Genomic DNA, 25,950 nt, shown 5'->3' with positions numbered 1-25,950 from the left:
TTAAAGGGTTGTTTTCTGAATATTAAAAAAAATAATTTTTATCATATTTTGTTTAATTTTTTTTAAATTTTTTTTAAAGTCATTTCTTTTGAAATTTATGAAGTATTTTTTTTATAAAAAAATTTTTTTTTGTATTTCTTCTTAATAATAAAAATAATTTCTTTGAAAGTCTTGAAGTATTTTTTTCTGAATATAAAAATAATTTCTAAAAGTTTTTTAATTATTGTTTTTGTTAACTTAAAAAAAATTTCTTTGAAAGTTTTTAAAAATATTAAATATTATGAATTTTTTAAAAATTGGTAAGAATGTTGTTTTAAATTTTGTTTTCTGAATTTTTTAAAAATAATTTCTTCGAAAATTATTTGTAACAGTGTTTTTTGAACTACAAAAAAATTTGTTTGAACGGTCTTGTAAGTATTATTTTCTGAACTTTTTAAAATAATTTTCAAAAAAGTTTTTAAGCAGTTTTTTCTGAATTAAAAATAAAAATTTTTTCTAGCTCTTTTAAGCTTTTTTCTGAATTAAAAAAATTTTTTTTTAGAGTATTTTTCTATATTTTTTAAAAACAATTTTTAAACAGTTTTTTCAAAAATACTTGACCTCTCCCCCTTTTTGGGTATTTTATTATAAAAATAGTGACTCATATTTTGACCATTGTAATGTGTAACATTTAATTTTTTAATTACTTCACCGATAAATAATACTAAACATTAACTTGTAATTACACTTGTGAACTAAGAAAATCTTGAAACAAAAACTTAATGAGTATTAATTAACATATGAATTTACAACTGTAGTCACATGTTGGAATACAAACATGATAACGTGGAATAATGGCATCTCTTCCTCGTGCAGAAGCACGAATAATTGTTTATGCATCACAGAAAAAATAACGTACAATAATTAAAAAAACAAAATAAGAAAACAAACAAAAATTTCAGGTAAATTTGCAGTTGTTTGTGAATTAAGATAAGTTTATGTTAGCATTTTTACACTATCTGGAACATTCAGGTTAAAAAAAGAAATATGTCCACCAGATTGTAGGAAAATCCAGATTAATACAATTTATTCAAATATTGTTTTGTAGTCAACGCAAGAAAAATAGTGTACCTCGGAATAATCAGTTGATCTCATGGCATGCTTTTAGTATAGATTATGTTGATACTCATGGATGTAAAGGGTTGTTTTGATGTTGAACATAATAAACATATGTATTAACAAGTTACGATAATTTTTCATTGACATGAATCTTTTTTATATAAGAAATTGCTTTGCTTTGCCACTAGTTTTACAAAGAACACATTTTTGTATCATTTTTACGTTGTTTCTAGATAGAAAAACTTGTTTTGGCCATTTAAATCATTTTCTTAGGATATTCCTTGACATTTGTAGAACCGATGAATGTAATTATTATCTGTACACACAAAAATTTTTTTCTGTAAAAAAGACATTGTAAAAAGTAACTGAGACTTTGTTTTCTACTGATTTAATTCATCTGTTAAATAAAGTGTTAATACATTTAAAACAATTTACATTTTATGAAGAAATGTGATAATATGCATGTTATGTAATGACTAATTAATATTTATTATAATTGCATCAATAGGCAGGCATATCCATAATGTTATAATTCCAAGTCACTCTTACTTTATACTGTGTTTAAGCAACGCATCATTCAAAAGTGGATAAAATTATTTTTGATTTTTCTATTCATGTAATAAGTCAACCGTTAGAGTTTCTCGAATTTTCCCCAAAAACCTCCTTTAATGTGAGTTATCGCGAAAAAAGCTTCCATTTCAAGTGGTGCCTTCATTTTTGTGGAACTTTGTATCGAAAAATTTTTTAACAATGTGGCTACTGCAAGTTTCACCAACATAAGTGACAGTCTTATACCCACACACTTTCTGGGTCCATCACCAAACGGCAAATAGGCCCCTTCGCGGTGATTCGCATGATTTTCGGGATTAAATCTGTCAGGATCAAAAACGTGAGGCTTATCCCAATATTTACTGTCATTTTGCAATCCCATAACTGGTATCATAATAACAGTGCCAGGACGAACGTGACACTGTAGGCCATCAGATCCTGTGAGAGTCGTTTCTTTGGTACATTCTTTTCTAAATGCAAATGCTGGTGGCAATAATCGTAACGACTCTGATATCACCTGATCAAGATAATTCATACTTTTCAAAGATTCAAAAGTGATATGTCCTTTGTTAGCTTGAATTATGGAAACAATATGGGAACGAAGTTTTCTTTGTACTTCCTGATTTTGTGAAAGATGATAAAACAAAATGGCTAAAACTGTACTCGATGTTTCATAAAGGCCCGCGTAAAATATCAGTACATCCGAGATGGTACTATCAAAATCTTCAGAATTTATCTGTAAACAAAATTGAAGAAAATCTTTTTGGATCTGATTCGCTTGTCTTCTTTCTTTGATTATAAGTTTTAAATTTTCTCGAAAATATTTGTCTATTTTTGGTTCTATAAAGCTTACTTTAAGTATACCAACTAATTCTGGTAAAAAGAAAGCTAAAGCCTGTTTGATGCCATTCATTAGTGTTGGTTCGAAAATTGTCTTAGAAACATTGACGAACGCCAACGGATCTGGATTATCTTCGAAACTATGTCCTTCGATTCCAAATGCGCAATTTGCCACTATTTCCGAAGTATATCGAGTAAAGGTATCCTTCAGTTCACTTTCAAATGAATCATTATTTTCTTTAATTTTACGATCAACGTAATCGTTCATGTTTTGACACACATCTTTAACAATATTATAAAGTGACTTTAGGTTTTGACTCGAAAGGTTACTTATTGTACGAGCTCTTGCGGCTTTCCAGCGACGATGATCTGTGATGACGAAAGGATTTTTCGATAAAATGGGATCTGTTTTTTCGTTCAACACAATTCCATTAGCACTGAAATTTGAAAAATTTGTGACCATAACACTCTTTACTAGTTCCGGCTCACATAAAACTAGACCTGGTTTTCGCATAAAGTAAAAACCAACCATACTAGTTTTCGAATTTCCGTACACGTCTACGGCAAAATTTATTAAATTGGTTTTTAGTGAAATAACTGGCCACATGTGTCCGAATCCCGGCAACGGATTTGGTAAAGATGGTATATTTTCTTTCTTCCAGTAGTCGTAAGTTTTAGTCAAAAACGTATGTGTTATTACATAAGTTGCAATAATCGCCAGTAGCGTCCATGTGAGATCCATCTTGTTTCAGAAATTCGACTGCTTAAAAAGTAAATGTAACGATGGCATGAGTGAGATTATTAATAATGATACTATCTACATACTTTAGATTCTGGTTTGTGGCATTTTATTCATAAGATGGCAGAATATTACAATTGGCACTCATATGCTATCTGTGATATGTATCGGTTTCTCAAATCATTTTTTACATCTCTTTGTAAAAATTATCTTATGTCCCCTGCATTGCAAATTCTTAGTACTTTCAAATTCAATTTAGTTTTTTATTTAGTGAACCTTTTTTATTGTAACTACAAATCTGTAAATTGGATTTTTCTCGAACATTTACAAAATCATATCTTATCAAGGATTACCTCTGATTCCATCAATCATCCTTTATCCACTTCTGTCTGATTTTTTTCTTAACCTCTTAAGAGTTCAGTGTACATGAGTAAATCCACAAAAAATATCATGTTTTCATCCCCGATTTAAATAAAAAATTTTTTTTGAGGCACACCCTTGAAACCGGGCTCGTTTTACGGGATACTTTTTGTGGATTTCCTCATATACATACTGTAGTGTTTTTGGTTAATTTTTACATATGTCACAGCTAACCCTTTGAACCCTTTGTTTTCTATTTTGGTCTTCCTTTTAAAAACATTTTCTATAACTCTTAAGTAAAATTTGGGTTTCACTGTATTGTTTTTTTTGTTTTTGAAAATAGATTTTTTTTCAAGAAGTTGGTTTTTTAAATCTTTTTTCGTGGGATAAGTTAACGTACGTTATATTTGTATTAGAATTTCTGCAAAATAATGAATTTTTCTACAAAGTGATGTTTTCAGATAAAAATAAAAATATTTTTGTGTGAATTTGAATGTAGGTCTATGTGTATGTATATGTCTATTAAAAGCAGTCATATTATACGTTTTTTACAAATAATTTTTAATTAAAAAATTATTGTAAAAATATCTTACATCAGGAAAAAACGTTAATTTCAGCATTGTTGTGTGTTGTGTGGTAAAACTGTGGCTATTACTTTTCAAATTTTTTCGAGTGCATAAAAGTTTTTTTTCAACATTTTCGCATTTTGACATTATAAAATATTAAATCCATTTAAATTGAACGGTGACTTTTAGACATTTACTGCACCATCGATATGCAAAATATAGTATTTGTTACATAATCGAGGTTACCCTTCTGGCCTTCCAGCTACAAAAAAAGTCCTCGTGGCGATGGTTTTTTTCCGGTCAAATGACAATGGTTTTTCTATTTTATTAGTATTTTTCTGCAATTGTTGTTTTTTTCAGTTCATTAGTTGTCCAAAAGTCAAAATTAATTTGATTTATTCCAATGAGATTGGGTTTCTTGTTTGATCTAATTTTCACCCTTATTTACTTTTTTCTTATACTTTTTAAGTTTTTTTGTTCCCTATTGTATTTTTACCATGCCTTTTAATATTCATAAAATTTATGACTGATTTTCTCTAGTATCATATTCCACTTTGATAAATAATAATTTTTACATATCCTTAACTTCTCTTCCTAATACGTGTTTGGATTTTTTTTCAATTTCTATTCATAAGACTTTTTAGGTTCTTATTTTCTAAATATACTGGTATCTTATTGTTTGATTCACGTGTTATTTTCAAAACATTTTTCCTGTACCTTCAAGACTCATTACTATCTCTTCCGACCCTACGTCTGTGACAGTTTAAAAAAAATTTTCTGTTCACAGTTATCTTTTCCGTAATTATTTTGTCAATAGCGTTATTCTAAAGTCTACAAAATATTTACATAATTTTTCTCTCCCATTTTTCTTCTTTCCCTGAACCCTGCCATACTCTCTTTCACACATTCTCTTTTTTTTATCTATTCTAAAATTCGTAACATTTTCCAAATATTTCGTTGCACATGTAGCTGATACAATGTTGTTGCTAATAGCATTTTTTCGAATGAAAAAGGTTCAATTTTTCGCTTGTAGCCCCAGGAAATCTGCGTGATTTTGAAAAAATCAAAACCTTATAAAATGTGAACCAATTATTCTGACTCCCAAAGTTTGACATTTCCTGAAACTCTCTTCCTCCGGTGTATGGATATGAAAACTTTCATTAAAAATTCAACGGCGTCATGCTGGAAACAATCAGAGAAGCAAAATTCACCAGGCAAGAGAAATTTAACGACCAATGCCTCAGAAATTGCAAGTTCCAGCCCTGGCGTTGGGAGAGGCCCCCTCTTTTGCACACAAGAACGAAGAAGTTAGTTTCCCAGTAGCTATTATGCCGCATCCGTATTCTTCCCTGAGAGCCTGAGGATTCCCAAAACACGTATCGCCCTCTGATAAGCATGTATATATATACGCTTCGTGCGGGCGAATGTATTCATTCCTCCAGGCTTCCAGAAGGAAGAAAACGCCAAGCCGTCTGGCGGGATGAAATTTTAATTTTTGATAAGGCGGACCAGCTCGTGCTGTGGCGGTCTTTTTTATTTTTCCGACTCCCACCCCCCTTTACCCAACATCTGTTCCTTCTCCTTCCATTTTTTTCCTTGCTACGAGCCTCCTTTCTCGCAGATCTTTTTTACAAGACGTCTCCCTGGGGCACAACTGCCGTCGCTGTTTCACTGGGCTGGAGATATTAAATATCACCAAGACTTTTTTTTGTGTATTTTGTTACGGTGCACTCCCACTTTCATAAAGACAAAAAAAAAAAAAAAAAAAAATAACACCGTCGAATAAAAAACAAGAGACGGATTTATATTAGGTACGTAGGGAGTAATTTTCATGAGGAAATTAGGAGACAGGACATAACTGAACTTTATTCCTTAAAAAAATCAACATCTGGAAAATTAACGGGGAACAAGTTACATATTTAATTTTGAAAAATTTGGATGCAAACGAGGGGGTTTGATTTTTAGAAAAGGAAAAGGGGGTGCAGCCCTAAATTCTGCGCACTAGATGGACGAAAGACCAAATCCCAATAGATGGAGAGCTGAGAAATGCGAGACGCCGGCATGTAAAACGGAGAAACAAAGGGGGTAGCGAGAGATGGGCTAGAAAAGGGCTTCTTTCACCCTCTCTCTGTATCTACAACTCCCTTACCTCCAGATGGACTCTGCATGTGCATGTGATCGAGACTAAGCCGAAAGAAAGGGAGGAGGAGAAGGAGGAGTGCCCGGACGGAAAAGAGAGGAGGTGCAGGGCCAGGGAAGCCCGCGTTTCGTCATGTGTGAAATTACAATCAGCCTTTTCCCTAATGTATATTATATAAGTGCGTAGCTGCCTCTTCCACCCCTACATCAACTTGCCGCTTTTCCTACGCTTGTCTACGAAGTATCCCTATAAGGTATCTCTCGATCCTATCACTTGCATACGTATATTGCTGTATAGGCAAGCTCTGAAGCGAGCGTATGGTAAGAGACTGCTATCTGATGCATGATTAAGAGGGAATGTACTGGTAGGGGGTATAAGAAGGGATGGGAAATGACGACGAAATACTTTGGCTGGGATATCGAAATTCATGGGATATCGGGTCGATGCTCTCTGGCTTTTCCTCTTTCTGTTGCTTGTGGGTGGCCTTTAAGGAATAGTACGTGCTTTGAAAATTCATAAACAAATTTAGAGATATTATTTCATCAAAGACTATTGTTTTGGACGATTGAAATCACGGCGTTGATTTAGCAGTTTACTTGGGCGTCCACGTAACTTTTTGCCGATTTGAACGAAAAATAAAATTGTGTGATATAATGAGAAAGAGAAAAAAGAGTAAAGTGAATAACTTCTACGATAAAAAAAATGTGTTATCTAACACGTTGAAGCATTTGAAGAGAAAAATGCAAAGTCGTAGTTTTGTAATTTCACACTTATCATGACCATGACTAGATATTCGTAGTCACATGCAGGTTAACTGGTTGAGGCCAAAATGTTCTCGAAGGCGAAGTTTTGCAAGTATTTGCTCAAAGCCTAAACGTAATCAAAATTTTGTTGGAGGGTTGCATTATGCTTGATAATGTGATAATAATTTCTTATTGCTTATCTCTCGTCTCCCAATGAATTGATTAACATCAAAATCAAAATTTAAGACCCAACAATTTCAGTTGATCGTAACTCAGTTGTCACGTATGTGTAAAAATTGAGATCTCTATCCAGTATACTGATGAGATAAGATGTTATATCTCATACTCAGATAGGTAATTGGTACACTTCTCAGAAGGCTGTTACAGTTCTTTAGTAATGAAAAAAAAATTAAAACAATCGTATCTTTTTATCGCAGACAGAACGCAAATAAAGATTTTCGATACTATATTTATGGATGCCGCTACGTAGACCTGTTCTTAGAATTGGAACACGTAAAATATCAAAAAAATTTCTCTATTAATTTAAATAGATTTAAAATCACCAGCAATCTCATAAAATATAAGGTATATATTTAGCCACTGATTCTATGATTTGTCACTGTGATGTGCGGCACGAATATCTGGATCCATTGAAAAATATAGCTGTCCCAATACTAGATTTTTCAGTGTTTATTTCGAAAATTAATTTAAAAAATATTAAATATTGAAAAATACATATGTTCCTTTCAAAATCGAATATAAAAATAATGTGTTTCAGAAACTAAAATAACCAAATCTCAGAATAAGAGTCCAGATAATGGGCCTTTTCACCTTACGTAACTTTTAGTAATTTTCCACTTACGCAGCTACGAAACCAGAAAAAGGTATTATCACCAAATCCAAATTATTCGCACCCCCTATACAGGAAGAACTTCTTGTTATCATCCAGAGACAACAAGTTCAATCGACCAAAAGTAATTTCCACTCATCGACATCCTAAAATAATCACGCTAGAGCTCGTCGTAAAATCGATTGAAACCGCAGTAAAGCAGAACCATCAGCCCAACTCTTGCTTGTATATATACAGAGTCAACTACCTGTGCGCAGATGGTGTACTTGGTTCTCTTTCTTCCGTACTATCATTCTCTATCCAACCACTATACCTATACTATACGTACGTACCTTTTGTTCTCTATTGTTCATTAATTAACGAGGGATCGAAGTGCTGCTGCATTATTTTTCATCTCCCTAATTGTTTCTTTTTACATAACTCAGCTTTTTTAAAATTCATACAAGATAAAATGCAGTTGGAACGTGAACTTTTGAGCATCTATTAAATTAAATTATTATGTGAAGTACCGAAAATAATTATGCATGAATTTCTGATGTAGTGGAATAAAAATTTTGTAGACATAAAAAATTTGATGAAGTATATAGGTAATGAACCCCTGTTCGTAGTCTTTGTTTACTCTTGCACACTTATTTATACAATTTTCTTATGGTCGTGTTAATGTACGTAGTTTGATTCCCAAGTGAAGATTATTTCATTCACTTAATTGTTTATAAAGAAAAATAAAAAATAACTACTTATAATAACAAATAATAAAGTCCAGATTTGAGACTATAAATAATGTTTCTTTTTCTCATAAGTAAGTAATATTTTATATAATTTTTTTATTTTTTGTGAAAATTGAACCCAAAAGTTTATTTTCGTTCCCTTACGAAATCACGACAACAAATCGTTTTTGTGAAGAGTTAGTAGAATTTAATTTTATAAGTATAACAGAAAATACTTTGTAAAAATTTTTATTCTCTGCTCTAAAATGTTTTAATAATTAATAATAAATGGTACGTATAAACTACAAGTTTCAGTTAATTATAATTTACAATAGTTAATAGTTTTTTTTGCACCTTCCAATATGCCACTTAAAAAAATTAATAAAAATAACTAATGACGACAATTATCAAATTTTGTTCTTAGTCTCAAATCTGCACTTTATTATTTCTTATTATCGATTTCCATCACTTATAAATAATTATTTACTAGTTTAAGTTCCTCAGATGATATCCGATCTTTTTATAATTAACACGTTTCAGAATTCATTGCACCTTTTGTAAGGTCAGAATATGTGGTAGAAAAAAAACTTAGCCAACGCAGACAATGTCTAGACTTTTCACTTGGAAATTATTTGGGTAAGGCCTTATATCAGAGTTTATGGACTTTGTTAGGAAATTTAAGGAACGTTTGATTTTTTAAATATAAAATACCTTATCTTCCCATCACCGTTGTGCTACAAGAAATTTTGTGTAAAATACCATCTCAACTGAGTATACACTGTCCAAAAATCAGTTATGCACGAAGCTGGAGTTAAGGTGATGTTTGAAAAAAATGTACTAAATTTTTTTACACATTTACTAAGCTTTTTGTCGTGCAGTACCTCTCTTTAAGCACAGAATAAAAATTTTTAATAAAATTTTGTAAATTAGGAACTATTCGACTGTTAGTACGAATAAGATAAATTTGATACCAGGATAAAATAAATTGCTCAAGGTGAATATGGTTTAAAAGGAACATAACCTGATAATATGTTTGATTCAAAAATTAATTATTAAAGATTGTTAATCCTCCCTCCAAAATATTTTACAGAAGGTATTAATGGTTTCCTGTATGAATTTTCCATATCTAAGTGCTTTGCGTCACTTTTCGCGCCAAGTCACAAATGAAATTAAATAATTTAGGTCACTTAGCGATCCAGGCAGCCTGAAAATAAAACATGAAAGTTCACATCCTGCAGCCGAGAAAATGATACTTTGCTAGCATTAACTACTATATTTCTTTAATAATTATTCTATGAGGCAGCTTAATCATATATTTACCCCCTATGAAATCACAACATTATCATGATTGGGTACAAGTTCAAAATCAATATCAATGAAATTTTTTCCTTTTCATCTCTGATGTAAGTATTTAAATAAAAAAAAACGTACATTGAAGTATCAAAAACAGGTGAAAAGTGCCTGAAACCACATGGTACATCCATGGCATGATAGTCAAAAACCTTTCAACAATAAACACAGCAAGTCCAGAGTACTGGGTAAAAATCTGCTCTATATTACTTAAAGGTAAAGGTTGAACTGTCATAGAGTATCTAAAAAGATCGAAAAATGCAGTGGCAAAACTTTTCTTTTCCAAGACACCAACTTTTGGTAAAAGAGCTAAGATTCTCGAAAAAAAAAAAAACCATCAAACAGGGCTCATTTCGCGCTACCCACACTCCTGACCCTCCACAAAAACAGAGCGGAGCGGCTGGAGGGGCAGATACCTCCCTCGACGTTACCACCGTCATTTCCCCACTCCCCCCCTGTAATTTATTCTCTCCATCCCTTTTTTACGACAACCACCAAGACTCGCAAAGGGTCTTCTATACATACCCGCCTCGTCGTCGAACCACCGTACATCCACACCATCCATCCACCCCCTAAGGTAAAGGTGGCGCCCCTACGCGTTATCCTGACGTACCAAAACCAACCCCCTCATTGCTCGCTGCTGCCACTCCACCAGTCCAGCCGTCGGCGGCAGTAGCTTTTTCGGCGTTAACCTTCGCATCGACAGAGGAAAGGGTCGGAGTATCCTCCGACGCGCAGGACCGAGTATCAACCCTCCCTCCTGCTTCGCGAAATAGCGCACCAAAGATAGAATATCGCGCCACAATCCTGGGGCTCGTAGTGTGCGCCGTTGTGGGACAAGCGAAATTCGGGGTAGTGATGGTCATGTGGTAGTGGTTGGTGCGCGTACCGCACGACAACAAGCAGCAGGAGAATTGCAAAAGCTGCTCGTCGAGGGAATAAGGAGAGTCGTGCTGGGGTTGTGCGGTGTTGTCAAGGGGCGCTAGTGCATCGCGTCGGACAAAGAGTGGACGTAAACACGCGCACGATACCAAAGGATTAACTACACGAAGTGCGGCGCCCGAGTTTTTTTATACACACGCCGATCATACATTATACCTTGTACTTGGAGGGATCTATGGTGTTTCAGCTGTATCATTAGATTGAAGGGAAATCTGTTTTTTTTTTTGTTCCTGCTTCGTCACGCGTAATTTAACGCAGCTCTCAAGAAGCCAGACTCTACGTGACAGCTGCTTGGTGAGTTTCTTTATTTGCCTTTTTTTCCCCTGCCACCCAGATCGGCGCATCAAGATCTAAATTCCCCGCATATGTTTTGCACACTTTAATTTTCGACTGTGTAGGGGTGGAGATAGCAGGGGGTAGCAAGGCCGCGCACGTGACTCGCGTATGTGCATATAGACGCTCTACCCTTCCCCTCTCACGTTCCATTTAGGTAGTAGGGGGAGAGGGTGTCCGTGGAGTACGCATATATCGCTCATGCGTGTAACACGTTGGGATTTCAGCTTAATAATACATCACATTAATAATACACGCACTCGATACCGCATTTCTTTAATAACCTTTTGGCCGTTGTGTGCATACGTATTGGCTTAGTTAAAAAAAGGCCTAACTGCATGCTGCTTTATTTGAATTGAAATTCTTTTTTTTTTTTTTTTGTTCTCTCTTAACTTTTACAGTTGCAACTTGACGTAATCCTGAAAGCAAAAAAAAAACTCGTGTCTTTATTGCGCTCTAAAAAAATCAATAGCACTAACGACTGCAAGCTTTGAGGGGAGAACATTTTTTTTTTTCTATATATTTTCCAAGATGCGACAATTCTTTATGTGGTGATGACAGTTGATTGTAAGGGGGATGAGATATAGGGTCACCTGATCATCTTTTCCTTGGCGACTTTTTCTTTTGACCGGTGGTGTGATAAACGCGTTGATAGAGCAAAGGGAGCGGGCCGGATTCGAAGGACGATGTAAGGAGGACAACCTTGAACTCGCAGCCAAGGTTGCGGTGGGTGACTCAGCGCTCCCGGCAGCTCGGCGCCACCCTTTGCCGGTTACTTTTTAATCAGCTGGACTTTTGTCTTGGTATTGTTACATGTTGATATAGTAGGCGAGAGGTGGTTGGACTGACTGTTAGCAGGGAAAAATCGATACCGTACAATTTTTTCACTTATCAGTGAGGGACACTTTTGAAGAAACCATCAGAGCTTGCAGCGGTTGCTCAACTTTTAACACATGTATATTTTGGAGGAGCTTACAACGTTTTTTGAAACAAAAACCAAAATCTGCAGGGCAAAAACACCACTGTGCCTCGATTTTCGATTCTAACAGGTATTGAGCTTTGTTTTTTTTATTTTTTTTTCAGTTTCCTCTAATACTGCCTCTTTTCTTAGAGAACAAGAGCAAAGAGAGAGGCCGAAGGACTCCCTATACAGATTGTGCCGCATTTTGGTCCCTTCGCGTCCTAGAAACGACCGCGTACAGGGAGTGTTCAGCTGAGTCGGACGCCGAGCGAGAGAGAGCTACGCGCGAGGTAGGATGTACCCGAGGAGGAAAAAGGAGGACACGAGTTGGTACGGTGAGAGAAACGTGACTCGGTTGCAATATTAAAAAAAAAAAAAAAAAAAAAAAAAAAACCCACCCAGCACGTCAATACTCGCGCTCGACTCGTTTCCTCTTGCTGGCCCCTTCCGCCGTCTCTCAATCCCGGGGCCGAGGGAAAAGCCCGTCTGACCTTAACCCAACATCATCTACTGAAACCGACACTCCACACAGCTTCCTATCGATGTTACTCGGTATCGCGAGCAGAGATTTTTTTTTTTTTTTTCGTTCATCCGGCTTCCGAGGACCCTGGGTGCGTGGATTCATTAGACTATAATGTACCGCTCGGACGTCGCGTGCGCGTTTGACAGCTTGCGAGGACGATGGGCTGAATTTTTTATAATCCCCGGGGGAACATACGAGGAAATAGACGTAATGGCCTTGCGAGAAAACTACTTTTTTTTTTTTTTTTTTTTTTTTTCATTTTCATTCATTCATTGGAGCGACGTTCGAGATTAGTTTCATTCAAGTGATGTACCCCTAATGTCAAGTACTCCTAATAGGCGGTCAAGGCGGGAGCGATGGGAATAAAAGTGTTTATCCGATCAACAGGGCGATCGTAAAAAAGACGCGAGTGGCCGGATCGTCTCCGACTGCATTTGACGGATGCGCGCAACACATGGGCTTTGACGCCCTGGCGTTGCTCGTGTGCGGGCGGTAGAGCGAAATTAAACCTGGCGCCGCGTGTCTCGGTCGCAGCAATCGCTTACAAACTGCGACGGCCGGGCAATATCGACGCGTATGCGAGCGCCGCGGTGGAGCCACTGGATATAGTTTGTACTCCCGTGTGCACGGCTTGCAGATAAAAATTTATATACTCCGGGCCACACGCGTGGACGGGGAAAGTGCTCGAATGCCATCATCTTCGAGCTTGATGGATTTAGTGCTTGCCGCTGTACGGGCTTTTTTATGGTCCGAGTTCTTTTCCCTACCATATAAATATGTGCATAAAATTAGATTTTCAAAACTGCGAATTTATTTTCATTTGAATATTCTCACATCAATCCTGTTTTTTACGACACTCAATCGAATTTCTATGCAATGGTAATAACTTTCATTGCTCTTTCGTTGGTTTTATCAGTATTATAAATGTTGAAGTCAGAGAAGTATACTTTGAAAGAGGATAATGAGCGATTTCCAGTGGTTATAATCTCCCCATAATTATTATTATTGATATTTTATCTTGTAACACTGTACTAGTATGAATGACTGGAAAAATTGCCAACCGTTTCTGATTGGCTGCAAGGCATTTTGTTACTATTGAATCACAGCGCCGATTAACGTATGAATGCGAGAGAGAAAGTAGACATTTAGACGATGAAAAGATGTATGTAAATAGTCATACCCACGAGAAACATTTGGAAACAATAGGATAGCAGGCTTAGAATATGTAACAATAATGGTCATAAAAACAATAATAATTTTAACATGTATGTGTAGTAGTGCGGCTTTGCTCCCCTATACGCACTTTGCGCTTCACCCTCTCCAAGAAAATTTTATAATTTTCACTGTACATCAATTTTTCGTCAACATTTGATTATTTTCAACGTACTTAATTTAAAATATTTTTACAAAATTTTTGTTATAAGGTTTCAAAAAATTAATACAGCATCGACTCATAATATTCATTTATCTCTTTCCATGATTCTATTTTTATTCTGATGCCACTATATTTACGCAAAAATCTCTGTGTATATGCTTTCCGGGAAAAATTTGTTTCTTGATAAACTTTAATGGCTTCGTCCCTGTTATCAACTACGTATTTTTATCTCACTGTTATCATGACTTTGTACATCTTTATTTATAACAACTGAAATTCGCAGTTCTATATTCCTGAATAAATTTTTAATGGGTCTAATTTAACTTCTTTCATAATTTTTACATAGTTGTATCCATGTTAATATGTTATAATTCCTACCTTTTTTCTACAATGAATATTTAAGTCGTAGCTGAAATGGAAATGTAGCAATATACTTTCAGGGTGTTGATGTAGTTTTTTTATTTTCCAAATATGATTTGTTGTTATTTTTTTAGAGAAAAATTCAACTCAATTACATAAATAACAGCATCTTGCAAAACATAAAATATACGTATTTCCTTTTAATTTGAATTGTTTTCAAAAATTTTTTTTTTTTTTTTTTTTTGAAGCATTTATCTAAAACAATATGTCTGATGATTAAATAATATTTCAGCTAGATATACGTTACATCAAATATTGATTCCAGTGTAAATATTTAGGTAATTTCAGTCACCGTGTGTGATAAACAATTAGTTTTTTCTAAAAAAATTACTGCATGTTATAAAATTAAAGAATCGATTTATTTTATGCTATCTGATTTCATTCAATTCAATAAAATTGGTTTTATAATGTTTGATAACGATACGTCTTTGGTCTATGGTACGTGTATTTTAATCAATTACTTTAATAAATATTTTTAAAATTGAGATATTCAATAACGTATAGACAGATCATAGATACGCACGTGTAAAAAAAGGAAAATTTTAATTAAACAATAATGAATCAATAGAGTTTATAATTTTCTACTAATTAAATAATAAATTGATAAGCAAGTGAATATAATACAACGTCCTTTAGTAAATAAACAAAAAAAGTATATATATAATATGCCAAGTGTAGAGTGTTTAATCGTCACTTTGATAACTGCAATGTCACTGCGTATCTAAATTTAATCAACATCGTACACTTATCTGTTGTTGACGTTATTCGTCTCCATGTACAAAAAATACGCTTTTTAATCTTGACTTTTGACTTTTGGAAAAAAATGGTCTTCACTTGAAACAGTTGTGCCAAACGTTATAACGGTATATTACATTTATCGCAAAATAAGTTTTTGTGTTACTTGAAAATAATAAAATGCGAGCTGATAGCGTTTGATATACATCGTATACGACCGAGCTCCTCTGACACATTTTTTTCTTGAAGGCATTTTGAGCATGATGAATATTTTGCTAACGATCGTAAATGGTTTTCTTTGTTATCGGGTTTACTTTTATTTAATATACAAAAGATGATTGTTCTCTAGTAATTACTTGAATTTACTAAAGCTTAAGTTCTCAATTCTACCTGCAAGAATAGAAAAGCAATTTCACAAAAATGAAGATAAATGAGAGCTGATTGATTTTTATTTTTACTGTATGTATTGATAGTCAATAGTAATACCTTTTCTAAATGTATAATTATATTTTTAAACCCAAAAATTTTTCTATGGTCAAATCGTTAATCAACTGAATTCCATCAAACATCCCTAGTCAAAGTCCAAAATATCTGCATCGCACAAATTACTGAGCCCTCGAATCTCTTCCTTTGTAAATCCGGTAAAAAGGGTTATCACAGAGGTTCTTTTTCCATTCAGTATGACGCGAGAGAATTCGAGATCTTGATAGGAATCCGATTGCGTCCGCATGCGATATGACAATAAAAAAAAATGCTCTTGAGAAAGCAAAGTTGCATAATCGACAATCAACTGTTCAACAACAAAATATGAACTTGACAAACAACGGCATGCAATCACGCGTTTGTATCAAAGTCAAGCTTTGCCAATCGTATTCATTACGCAAAAGTTAAGAACTCCCGATTTCAAATGCAATTAACGGGACAAAACTCGACCATACGACACTTCGTCTCGAAGATTCTCAAACACGAGCTGTCTGTACGCCCGTTGCCCTGCCTGCAGCTAAAGGATGCCAGAGCCACTATCTAGTCATGTTTATTCACGCTACGGCTCTATGGTACGGAGTGAAAATGGTTTCCTTTTAAGACGATGCACTGCCGCGCGTATGTGCTTGAGGTCGTTCCATGGGTAAAAAACTGATTGTACGGGGTATGAAAACGTACCGTACGTGAGAGATAAGGCCACTGCTATACGCCTTCCCTGGCGGCCATAAAGATACAATAGTGTATGCTTCCTTCGCCCTTTTTCATTTCTAATCCGAGCACTTTGCGCTACATCTTCTACGTGGCTGTATCGAGTTTGGGTTCATGCGCGAGTATAGCCAGCTTGAATTGGTATCATCGTTCCGTTGTCAGGAGCAGCAGCTTACGCTTGTAGTACACGAAGAGAGAAGGAAGCTTAAGCTCGGGTCGATTGGTTTATCGGAGACAAGGAGGGCTTAGTATTCAGAGTTACCTGCGGCAACGGTCGATCGAGTGTACACGTACAGCTGCTCTTGTGGATGTGTACCGACTTACACGTGTACGTGCTAGATGTGACGAAAGGGTTGCATTAATTGACACCAAGATTTTTTGCTTCTCTGCATGGGCTCGTAGCTCCTAGATCGAGATCTATGCAAGGTGGCTCCGGGCTGTCGAGTTCATCAAGGGTTGTCGATGATTCACTGCTTAAGGACTGACTTCACGCAAATGATAAGGATCTCTGGCATGACATGCAAACATACGTGCCGTCGTGTATTTTTAGTAAAGGCGAGTGCATTACTATCTAGAAGTAGGGGAAACAAGAAAAACAAGAAGCATTTGCAATTAAAACTTTTGGAATTATTATTATTATTTCTTTTTTTTTTTTTTTTCTTTTTTTTTTTTTTTACATGAAGCGTTGCGTAAAGCAGATAAACGGACCAACATAAAATTTATCGTTTTTTTGTCATGTTTATTCAAATGACCGATTCACACAAATGTTATTTCGAAAAAAGCCATGGAATTAGGTAGAATCATTGCGGTTCAACCTTTCAAAACGACCCCAAAGTCCACCTTTGATGTACATCATCAACGAGGCTGGGTCGTACTCCAAAGGCTTCCTTGTCTTTTCCGAGTTTTCCACTGAATACTTGATAAGCAGATTCACTGCCGCGATTTTCACCAGCATCATCCCCAGTCTTATCCCAATGCACATCCTCGGACCCTCGCCAAAGGGCAGGTAAACGAATTGATGGCGACCGGCCACGTTTTCTGGACTGAACCTCTCCGGGTCGAAGGTTTCTGGATCGGGCCAGTACGTTTCGTCCATATGCAAAGCCGATACTGGTATGAAGGCGAGGTCACCCGGTTTCAGGTGGAACTTCAGCCCATCCGATCCCATGAGCGTGATTTCCTTGGTGCACTCCTTGAACTGAGTGCCAAAGGGTGGCAAGTGACGTAATGTCTCGAAGATCACCTGATCCATGTAGTTCATGTCCTTCAACAACTCGTAGGTCACAACTCCATTGTTCTTTTTGAGCACGTCGAGGATGTGTTGGCGCAGCTTAACTTGTATATTTTTGTTCTGCGAGAGAAAGTAGAACAACGCGGATAGGGTCGAGCTCGAGGTTTCGTACACATCACCGTAGAAGATCATAACGTCGGCGATGATTCTGTTGATGTCATCCTCGCCGCTTGCGTCTATGCTGAATTGCAGATAATCGTCTGGCTTGATATTGGACAGTTTTCTCTCCTTCATGACGGCCAGGATGTTCTCTCGAAAGTAGTTATTTGCCCTTTCAGAGAGGTAACTCACCTTCAGGAAATTTCCGATACTTGGCAGATAGAACACCAAGGCCTGCTTGATGCCGTTGATCAACGATGATGTGAGTAACAGTTTTACCACACTTGAGAAGGATAATTTGTCAGGCTCGTCAATGAAACACTGTCCCTCGATTCCAAGGGCAGCGTTTGCTACGATCTCACCTGTATATTTCAAGCAAGTTTTCTTCAAGTCGCACTCAAAGGAACCGTTATTCTCCTTTATTTTTCGATCAATGTAATCATCCATTTTGGAAGATACCTCTTCGACAATCACGAAGAGATGTCTCAATTTTTTGCCCGACAAGTGACTGCCAGTTCGCATCCTTTCTGTTTTCCAAGTGCTTAAATCAGTAACGAAGAATGGATGTTTCAAAAAAACTGTTTCAACGTTTTTATCCAAGTGGAGTCCGTTGTTGTGGAAACTATTGAAGTGTGTTTGCAAAACACTTTTCACCAATTCTGGATCGCGGATAATCAAGCCAGGCCGCTGCACGAAGTAAATACCAATTGCACTTGCGTCAGTTTTATTATACCCGTTTTTGCTGAACGTACTCATGCTTTGTTTTAAAGTAATAACGGGCAACATGTGACCAAACAGGGGCACAGGATTAGAGAGAGATGGCACATGTTGTTTTGACCAATAATTGTAGTGTCTTGTTGCAAACCAATATGTAACTAATGTTAATACTATTAGTATTAACAACGAAAGGAACAGTTCCATTGTGCTGCCGTCGCGATACTGAAAAATTTTAAACTGCGTTTTCGTCTCTTTCTGCACTAACTTCTCCCCAAAAAACTGTGTAATCAGATAATGATGCAACAAGTTTAAAGTATTGTGGTTTACTACCGAATTTTCGATAACATTTTTAATGCAATCATCAGTAACTGTATTCGGCGTTTTTTCCTTATGAAAAGTTGAATCTGTGGAATATACCAATACTATATGTTAATTTTCCTAGATCATAATTAAGGGAAAAACAGGATTCGGTTGAGACTCTTTTAGTGCTTGTAGAACCAGTGCAGTTTTATCTATAAAGTGTAAAGGAAAGGAAGTTCGAGTAAAACTACGTTTTAGAGTGTATTAGATCAAAAATTATCTTTGTACATGTGCAACAATAGATGTCCTTTGTTGATGAATAATAAAAACACTTTTTGTTCGAGTAATTTTTTTTATTTGACCTATGGCAATATACTATAAATTCTGCAATGATTTGTTATTCGAATTTTTTTTTTTCACAAGTACGAAAAAAATAAGATTTAGATATTATTATTACGTTGCGATTGGCTTTTAATAGAGTCACAGAAAAAGTACAGTGAGAGCCAGGGTACGTACGAGCCTAGCTGGTCACCATCGACCAGAATCTCGGCCATCAACTGTCTACTAAGAAGATCGTGCTCTGCTGACACTCGCCTTCACTCTTTTCTTTAGCCGCCATTTCTGCTTTTTCTCTACCTTCTTTGCTCTATTAGAAATAGTAGAACGTTTAATCATTCTTTGTGTTGGTTAGATTGTGATTTCGTATTTAAAATACGTAATTTTTATCGTTTTTTAAAGAATCGATGTATTTTAATTACTTTCAAATATAAATAATTGACCCATGATATTAGTAAAAAAAATAAACAATGAACTTCAAGTACTATAGTTTATCAGTATTTCATCTTAAGGTTATCAAGTTTACTAATTTTTTATAATCTGATCAATGCATTAAGAAGTTATGTTATTGGTTCAAATTGGTTTTGTATTAATTAACATATTAACGTGTACAGATAACTTATAAATCAATAAACTTATGTTCAAATAATACATAATTATTTTACTTTAAAATTTTCAAACTTTCCCCATAAACCTCCTTTGATGTAAGTTATAATTGAAGTAGCTTCCAATTCAAGTGGTGTCTTCATTTTTACGGAATTTTCTATTGAGAAATTCGTTAACAATGTGGCTACTGCAAGTTTCACCAACATAAGTGCCAGTCGTCTACCTAAGCACATTCTAGGCCCATCACCAAATGGCAAATAGGCTCCTTCGCGGTGATTCGCATGATTTTCGGGATTAAATCTGTCAGGATCAAAAACATGAGGCTTATCCCAATATTTACTGTCATTTTGCAATCCCATTAGTGGTATCATAATAACAGTGCCAGGATGAACGTGACACTGTAGGCCATCGGATCCCGTGAGAGTCGTTTCTTTGGTACATTCTTTTCTAAATGCAAATGCTGGTGGCAATAATCGTAACGACTCTGATATCACCTGATCAAGATAATTAATACTTTTCAAAGATTCAAAAGTGATGTATCCTTTGTTAGCTTCTTTGTTACCTTTTGAAGCTCCATAAACTTTCAGTGAATGATGGTTTTTATAGTTTAAGTTTTTATACTTCAGGATTTCAAAGAAACTTTGTACAAACCTAGTTTAACAGTTTATACTGTGTATGAGGAAATTTATTGCATTCAGTTTTTGTCTAGTTATTTTAGATGGCTGAAAAATATAAAAATTAATTTTTAAAATTAGCTTGTCAAACGGAAGCTTACAATACTAATTGTTAGTATTATTATCTGTAGGAATTTTACGGACGTTATATAAGGTCAAAAATTATATGAACAAAAGAAATAATACATGTATACTTAGTACATGTGTTAACGCATGTACTAAGCTATTGTAGTTTTTTTCAGAGTTTTAATGGTCTCCTGGAAGTCAAAATTAGAAATTTTCTATTATTTCAGACATAACTTCAAAACTTGTGGAAAAATCTCTTACCGTATAACTCATTAAAATTTATTTTAGACAGTGAAAAATCAGACACATTTTTCTATATTTAGAAGAAAATTTTCTAGTTCTTGACATTAAAAAAATACAGTTATTTGTGTAACCCAACTATATAAAGTATCGGAAATTATTTTAAATATGCTCATACTCACTTTAGTTAATGTACTATGTCAACAAGATTTGAAATGAGTGTTTTTAGATTTTTAAAGTAAAAGAAAACTAGCATTTATTTTCAAAAATATGATTTTCAAATTTTTATGCTTATATTGAATATTATTGTATTACAAAATGAAAAATTGGGATTTAAGCTATTTTTTAAATAATCTCAAAGTTAAGTGAAAAAATTAAAAATCGATTAATAATTGAAGGCTTAAGCTGCTTTTAAACATTTTTTTACCTGTTTGGCCCTACTGTGAAGGAGTACCGAAAACAACTTTTTTTTTTCATTCTAAAATATTTAAGACAAGGTAACATAAAAAGAGATTTATTACTTACGCATGTTGAATCAAAAAAATCTTTCTCTTGTTAAGCCTAATTTTATTTTTTATATTCTACTATGAATCAAGAATGGTCGTCATTGGTCGAAAAAACTTGTATAACAACTTTTTTTTTCATGCAAAACGATAAATGTACTAATTTATTAAATTAACAACTAAAATATACAGAGCCTTGTTGTAAACTTTGGTTTGGATCTTATAAAAATAATTAATCTTGGAGCTATGATTTTGTTGCATCTTTAGATTGGATATTTAAGAATTCAAGTCAATGTTTTTACTGGACCTTGTCCTGAGTTAAAGATTGTTAGTTTTTGTTTTAACAATAAAATACAACTTTTTCGTAGGAAAGTTTAGATTTTTATTACCTAAATAAGTAAATCATTAACATATTGAGTGCATAAATAAACCTTCTTTATCAAGGTAAAATTAGGATCTCAGAGCTACGCAAACACATGTTGAAAGAATTTTACGTATAAAATAAATAAATGAATAAATAAATAACTAATAAAAATTTATAATAATAAGATAACTATTTTTAACATTTTAAATGATATAGCAAAAAGGGAAAAAGATTCTTATTTGAGCAATTCTTGCCAAAACCCCATTTGTGCATGGAATTACGATAAAATAGTAATTCAAGTGATAGGTGTCCAGTTTCAAAAATAACACTTTTGAATGTATAAAATATTTTAATTCTTGATGTTTTTAATTGACTCCCATACATAACTACATTTTATGTATGCATTTATTAATAACATTACTGAATTGACAATGAAATTTATTTTAAAAAACCCTCAACAGTAAATTTTAATGTAACAATTAAAATTCTTTTTCAATACACAGAAATATTTTCCAGGAAAATTGACAATCAACTTAAAAATTGACAATTAACTCAAACGTTTCATCAAAACTATTTTGAAAGTCTCTTGAATTTTCCCCATAAACCTCCTTTGATGTAAGTTATAATTGAAGTAGCTTCCAATTCAAGTGGTGTCTTCATTTTTGCGGAATTTTCTATTGAGAAATTCGTTAATAATGTGGCTGCTGCTAATTTCACCAACATAAGTGCCAGTCGTCTACCTAAGCACATTCTAGGCCCATCACCAAATGGCAAATAGGCTCCTTCGCGGTGATTCGCATGATTTTCGGGATTAAATCTGTCAGGATCAAAAACATGAGGCTTATCCCAATATTTACTGTCATTTTGCAATCCCATTAGTGGTATCATAATAACAGTGCCAGGATGAACGTGACACTGTAGGCCATCAGATCCTGTGAGAGTCGTTTCTTTGGTACATTCTTTTTTTAGTGCGAATACTGGTGGCAGTATCCGTAACGACTCTGATATCACTTGGTCAAGATAATTCATACTTTTTAAAGATTCGTACGTTATTTCTCCATTGTTAGCTTCCTTTGACAAAACAATATGAGAACGAAGTTTCTCTTGTACTTCCTGATTTTGTGAAAGATGATAAAACAATATGGCTAAAACTGTACTCGATGTTTCATAAATGTCAACATAAAATATCAAAATGTCAGCTATAGTACTATCTAAGTCATCTTCAGGATTTGATTGTAAACAAAATTGAAGAAAGTCATTTTGCATCAGATTTGCTTGTCTTCTCTGTTTGATTATAAGTTTTAAGTTTTCTCGAAAATATTTATCCGTCTTTGGTTCTATGAAGCTTACGTTAATTACACTACTTAAAGTTGGCAAATAAAAAACTAAGGCTTGTTTGATGCCATTCATGAAAGTTGGTTCAAAAAGTGTCTTAGTAATATTAACGAATGCCAACGGATCTGGATTATCTTCGAAACTATGTCCTTCCATTCCAAATGCGCAATTTGCCACTATTTCCGAAGTATATCGAGTAAAGGTATCCTTCAGTTCACTTTCAAATGAATCATTATTTTCTTTAATTTTACGATCAACGTAATTATTCATGTTTTGGCACACATCTTTAACAATGTTAAGAAGTGATTTTATATTTTTACTTGATAGGTTGCCTATCGCACGGGCCCTTGACTGTTTCCATCGATGAGGATCAGCAATGAAAAAAGGATTTTTTGCTAACACAGGATCTGATTTTTCATTCAACACAATACCGTTGGCACTGAAATTTGAAAAGTTTGTAACCATAACACTCTTTACTAGTTCCGGCTCACATAAAACTAGACCTGGTTTTCGCATAAAGTAAAAACCAACCATACTAGTTTTCGAATTTTCATACACATTCACAGCAAACGTCATTAAACTATTTTTAAGGGAAATAACTGGCCACATGTGTCCGAATCCTGGCAACGGATTTGGTAAAGATGGTACATTTTGTTTTTTCCAGTGTTTGTAAGTTAATGTCAAATACCTATATATTACTATGCAAGCTAATAAAATCGCAATCAGCACCCACGTGATATCCATTCTGTTGCAGAATTACGACTGCTTGAAATTTAAATGGAACGAAGGCTGCAGTGAGATTATTCGTGATGACATCATCTGAAGAAACTGGTATCTTGCTCGTAGCGTTTTATTAAATCAGTTGGTGAGTGTTGCAGTCGAGACTTGTATGTAATTTGTTACGATGTGTGATGACTATCAATTTTACAATCAATGTTAGCGCATGTCACGTTTTCAGTAGTACGTCACACAAAAACATTGGCACATAGTAGCGATATGTTATGTAATACGAAATTGCGGACAACTTTATATCAACACGTTTTAGTAGAAGTATCATATAGTTTGGCCTTAAAAACAAAATTTGTTCTGATTACTAAATTTCGATTAAAATATCAATGAAGTTACCGAAAAAATAAAGCGAAAAAATGTTGCAAAATTTTTTAAACTGTAAGTAGTTTTATTAAGCGTATAAAAAGCAAAATACGAAAGTAGTTATGAGTGATTGAATGGGAAATACAAATAAACTACTTGTGCATTACAGCGGTATTACTACAATTTTGTTTTTTGGCATGAACTTGTAAAACAAAAATAATTTTTTAATACTTGACGTAAGAAATCAAGTAGGTATTTTTTTTCTACAACGCTAACAAGTTAAATCAAGTTGGTCATATGTCATTGTGCTCTGGCACGATGACGTCGGGAAAAAATATCACCGATTTAAATATGCATATTGCAAATGAGACTTAGGCATAGGAAAAAGATTTAAATAATTCAATTTATTTTTAGTTTTAATATCAGTTGCCCAGTTCTTATGTATCTCTATGAAATAAAAAACCTAAAACTTTAATTTATAACAATATTCTACCATTTCATTATTAAATGTAAGTTTTTTAGTGACTACATGTATTTTCTACAGTTTATTGCATACTTTACTTCGGATGAAAATGCAGAAGTAGGAATTAACTATCAAATGAATAAAATTACTAAAATGTAAAATATTACTTCTATGAATCAATCATTATTCAAATAAAAATATCATTATGACATGTGATGCTAAATTATTTATTAATTTTCTTAAGGTTTCACCCACTGCAAAGATATGGCATGGCATTCTTAGAAAAAATATATTTACAATCATCTGCATCGACTGTACAATTTTGAAAAGTCTTTCTTGAGATTCAAATTTTTTTATTGTTTTTCGAAGATTTGAAAACAATATCACATTCTGCAATAAAACGTATACTACATGAAAGTTATTTTTCATCGATGTCAACAATTTAACCTTATTATGCAAACGTGTAAAATTAGCCGAGATACCATATCAATTTAGATAAAAAAATGTTGATATCAGTTTTCTTTGAGGAAAGTAACGAGCAACACATCGTCGTGCGTTTCTCAAAACGTATGAGCTTCTAAAAGCCTTTTATCAAGCTGTGGAAAAAATTAACGCCAAAAAGGTCAGCTTTGTTTCGTACATCCGTGCTAATTTTCTAAAACAATGAGTATCAGGCAAAACGAGACAATGAACTATGGTTTTTTCTTCAAGCAAGCAAAGTATAAAAGAAACACAGAGAGAAGAGAGAAATAGCGAGCGTATCGAGATCGATACAGGTGATATTGATTGAATGGGGGGTACTTGAACGTTCAAAGTGTACCGCAACAGCTTTCCAGTACATAGGTACACAGTGTACCAGTTTATATACATGAAAATGGTTAGCAGTAGTTCCATAGCATGCGTCTATATGTGCAAGAAAGCAGATACACCGATAGAGACAACGAGGAGAGAAAAGGAGGATACACTGTGTACACAGATGGTTATGGTACGAGAGAATGGGTATATCTAGCAAAAGGGACGAGAACAATGGTAGCCCAGCCATGGGAGATATGCTTCCAGCAATGGGAGCCTGATAGAGTTGTCGCGATGTATTCATCGTATCGCTGGGCCAAACCAGCCATGTTTGCTTTTCACAACAAGCTGCTGCTGCTGCAGTTCGTGCGGGGGTGCAAGGGCTTAATTATCAAGGACTACAGCTTATTGGGCTCGGAGTCTCGCCAACTCGAACCTACGGACCCACCCTCTAGTGCCCAACTCCGTTATGTGCCGAGAGAGATCCTTTTACCTTAATTTTGGCCAAACAACAATTCACATCGGCGTCAAGAAACCGAAATTACGCTTTCATCGTGGAATATTATTGGGATTTCGGATGTTGATACCTGACATGAGAGCTCGTGGGATGAAAGATGATTTACATTGATTGGTATTATTGTATTTCAGGA

General features: G+C 34.5%; 5 protein-coding genes across 5 annotated transcripts in view; 1 reads left to right on the top strand and 4 right to left on the bottom strand.

Annotated features, from left to right (window-relative positions):
* Window positions 1–25,950, top strand: part of LOC106636928 (aldo-keto reductase family 1 member B1) — a 403,668-nt gene that overhangs the window by 31,459 nt on the left and 346,259 nt on the right. The gene's annotated exons all lie outside the window — the stretch shown is intronic.
* Window positions 1,730–10,808, bottom strand: LOC106636896 (cytochrome P450 9e2-like). The gene is made up of 3 exons (XM_089593599.1): window positions 10,556–10,808; window positions 2,501–2,769; window positions 1,730–2,383 (listed from the first exon to the last, which is right to left on the bottom strand). Exons 1-3 carry the CDS (start codon window positions 10,806–10,808, stop codon window positions 1,730–1,732), a joined length of 1,176 nt encoding a protein of 391 aa, XP_089449725.1.
* Window positions 17,139–18,599, bottom strand: LOC149374483 (putative cytochrome P450 6g2). The gene has a single exon (XM_089593598.1). It carries the CDS (start codon window positions 18,596–18,598, stop codon window positions 17,213–17,215), a length of 1,386 nt encoding a protein of 461 aa, XP_089449724.1. The 5' UTR covers window position 18,599; the 3' UTR covers window positions 17,139–17,212.
* On the bottom strand, window positions 19,383–21,280 carry LOC149374482 (cytochrome P450 9e2-like). Its single transcript, XM_089593596.1, has 3 exons — window positions 21,277–21,280; window positions 19,831–20,351; window positions 19,383–19,475 (listed from the first exon to the last, which is right to left on the bottom strand). The coding sequence occupies exons 1-3, from the start codon at window positions 21,278–21,280 to the stop codon at window positions 19,383–19,385; spliced, it is 618 nt and encodes a 205-aa protein (XP_089449722.1).
* On the bottom strand, window positions 22,175–23,772 carry LOC106636898 (cytochrome P450 9e2-like). The gene has a single exon (XM_014349445.3). The coding sequence runs from the start codon at window positions 23,695–23,697 to the stop codon at window positions 22,189–22,191; it is 1,509 nt and encodes a 502-aa protein (XP_014204931.3). The 5' UTR covers window positions 23,698–23,772; the 3' UTR covers window positions 22,175–22,188.

This window comes from Copidosoma floridanum, unplaced genomic scaffold, assembly GCF_036245765.1.
Source record: "Copidosoma floridanum isolate Cflo_tuat_1 unplaced genomic scaffold, Cflo_Japanese_pri ptg000019l, whole genome shotgun sequence".
Taxonomy (NCBI): Eukaryota; Metazoa; Arthropoda; class Insecta; order Hymenoptera; family Encyrtidae; genus Copidosoma; species Copidosoma floridanum.
The sequence above is the reverse complement of the archived record's forward strand: the minus strand, read 5'-3'. Positions and strand labels throughout refer to the sequence as shown.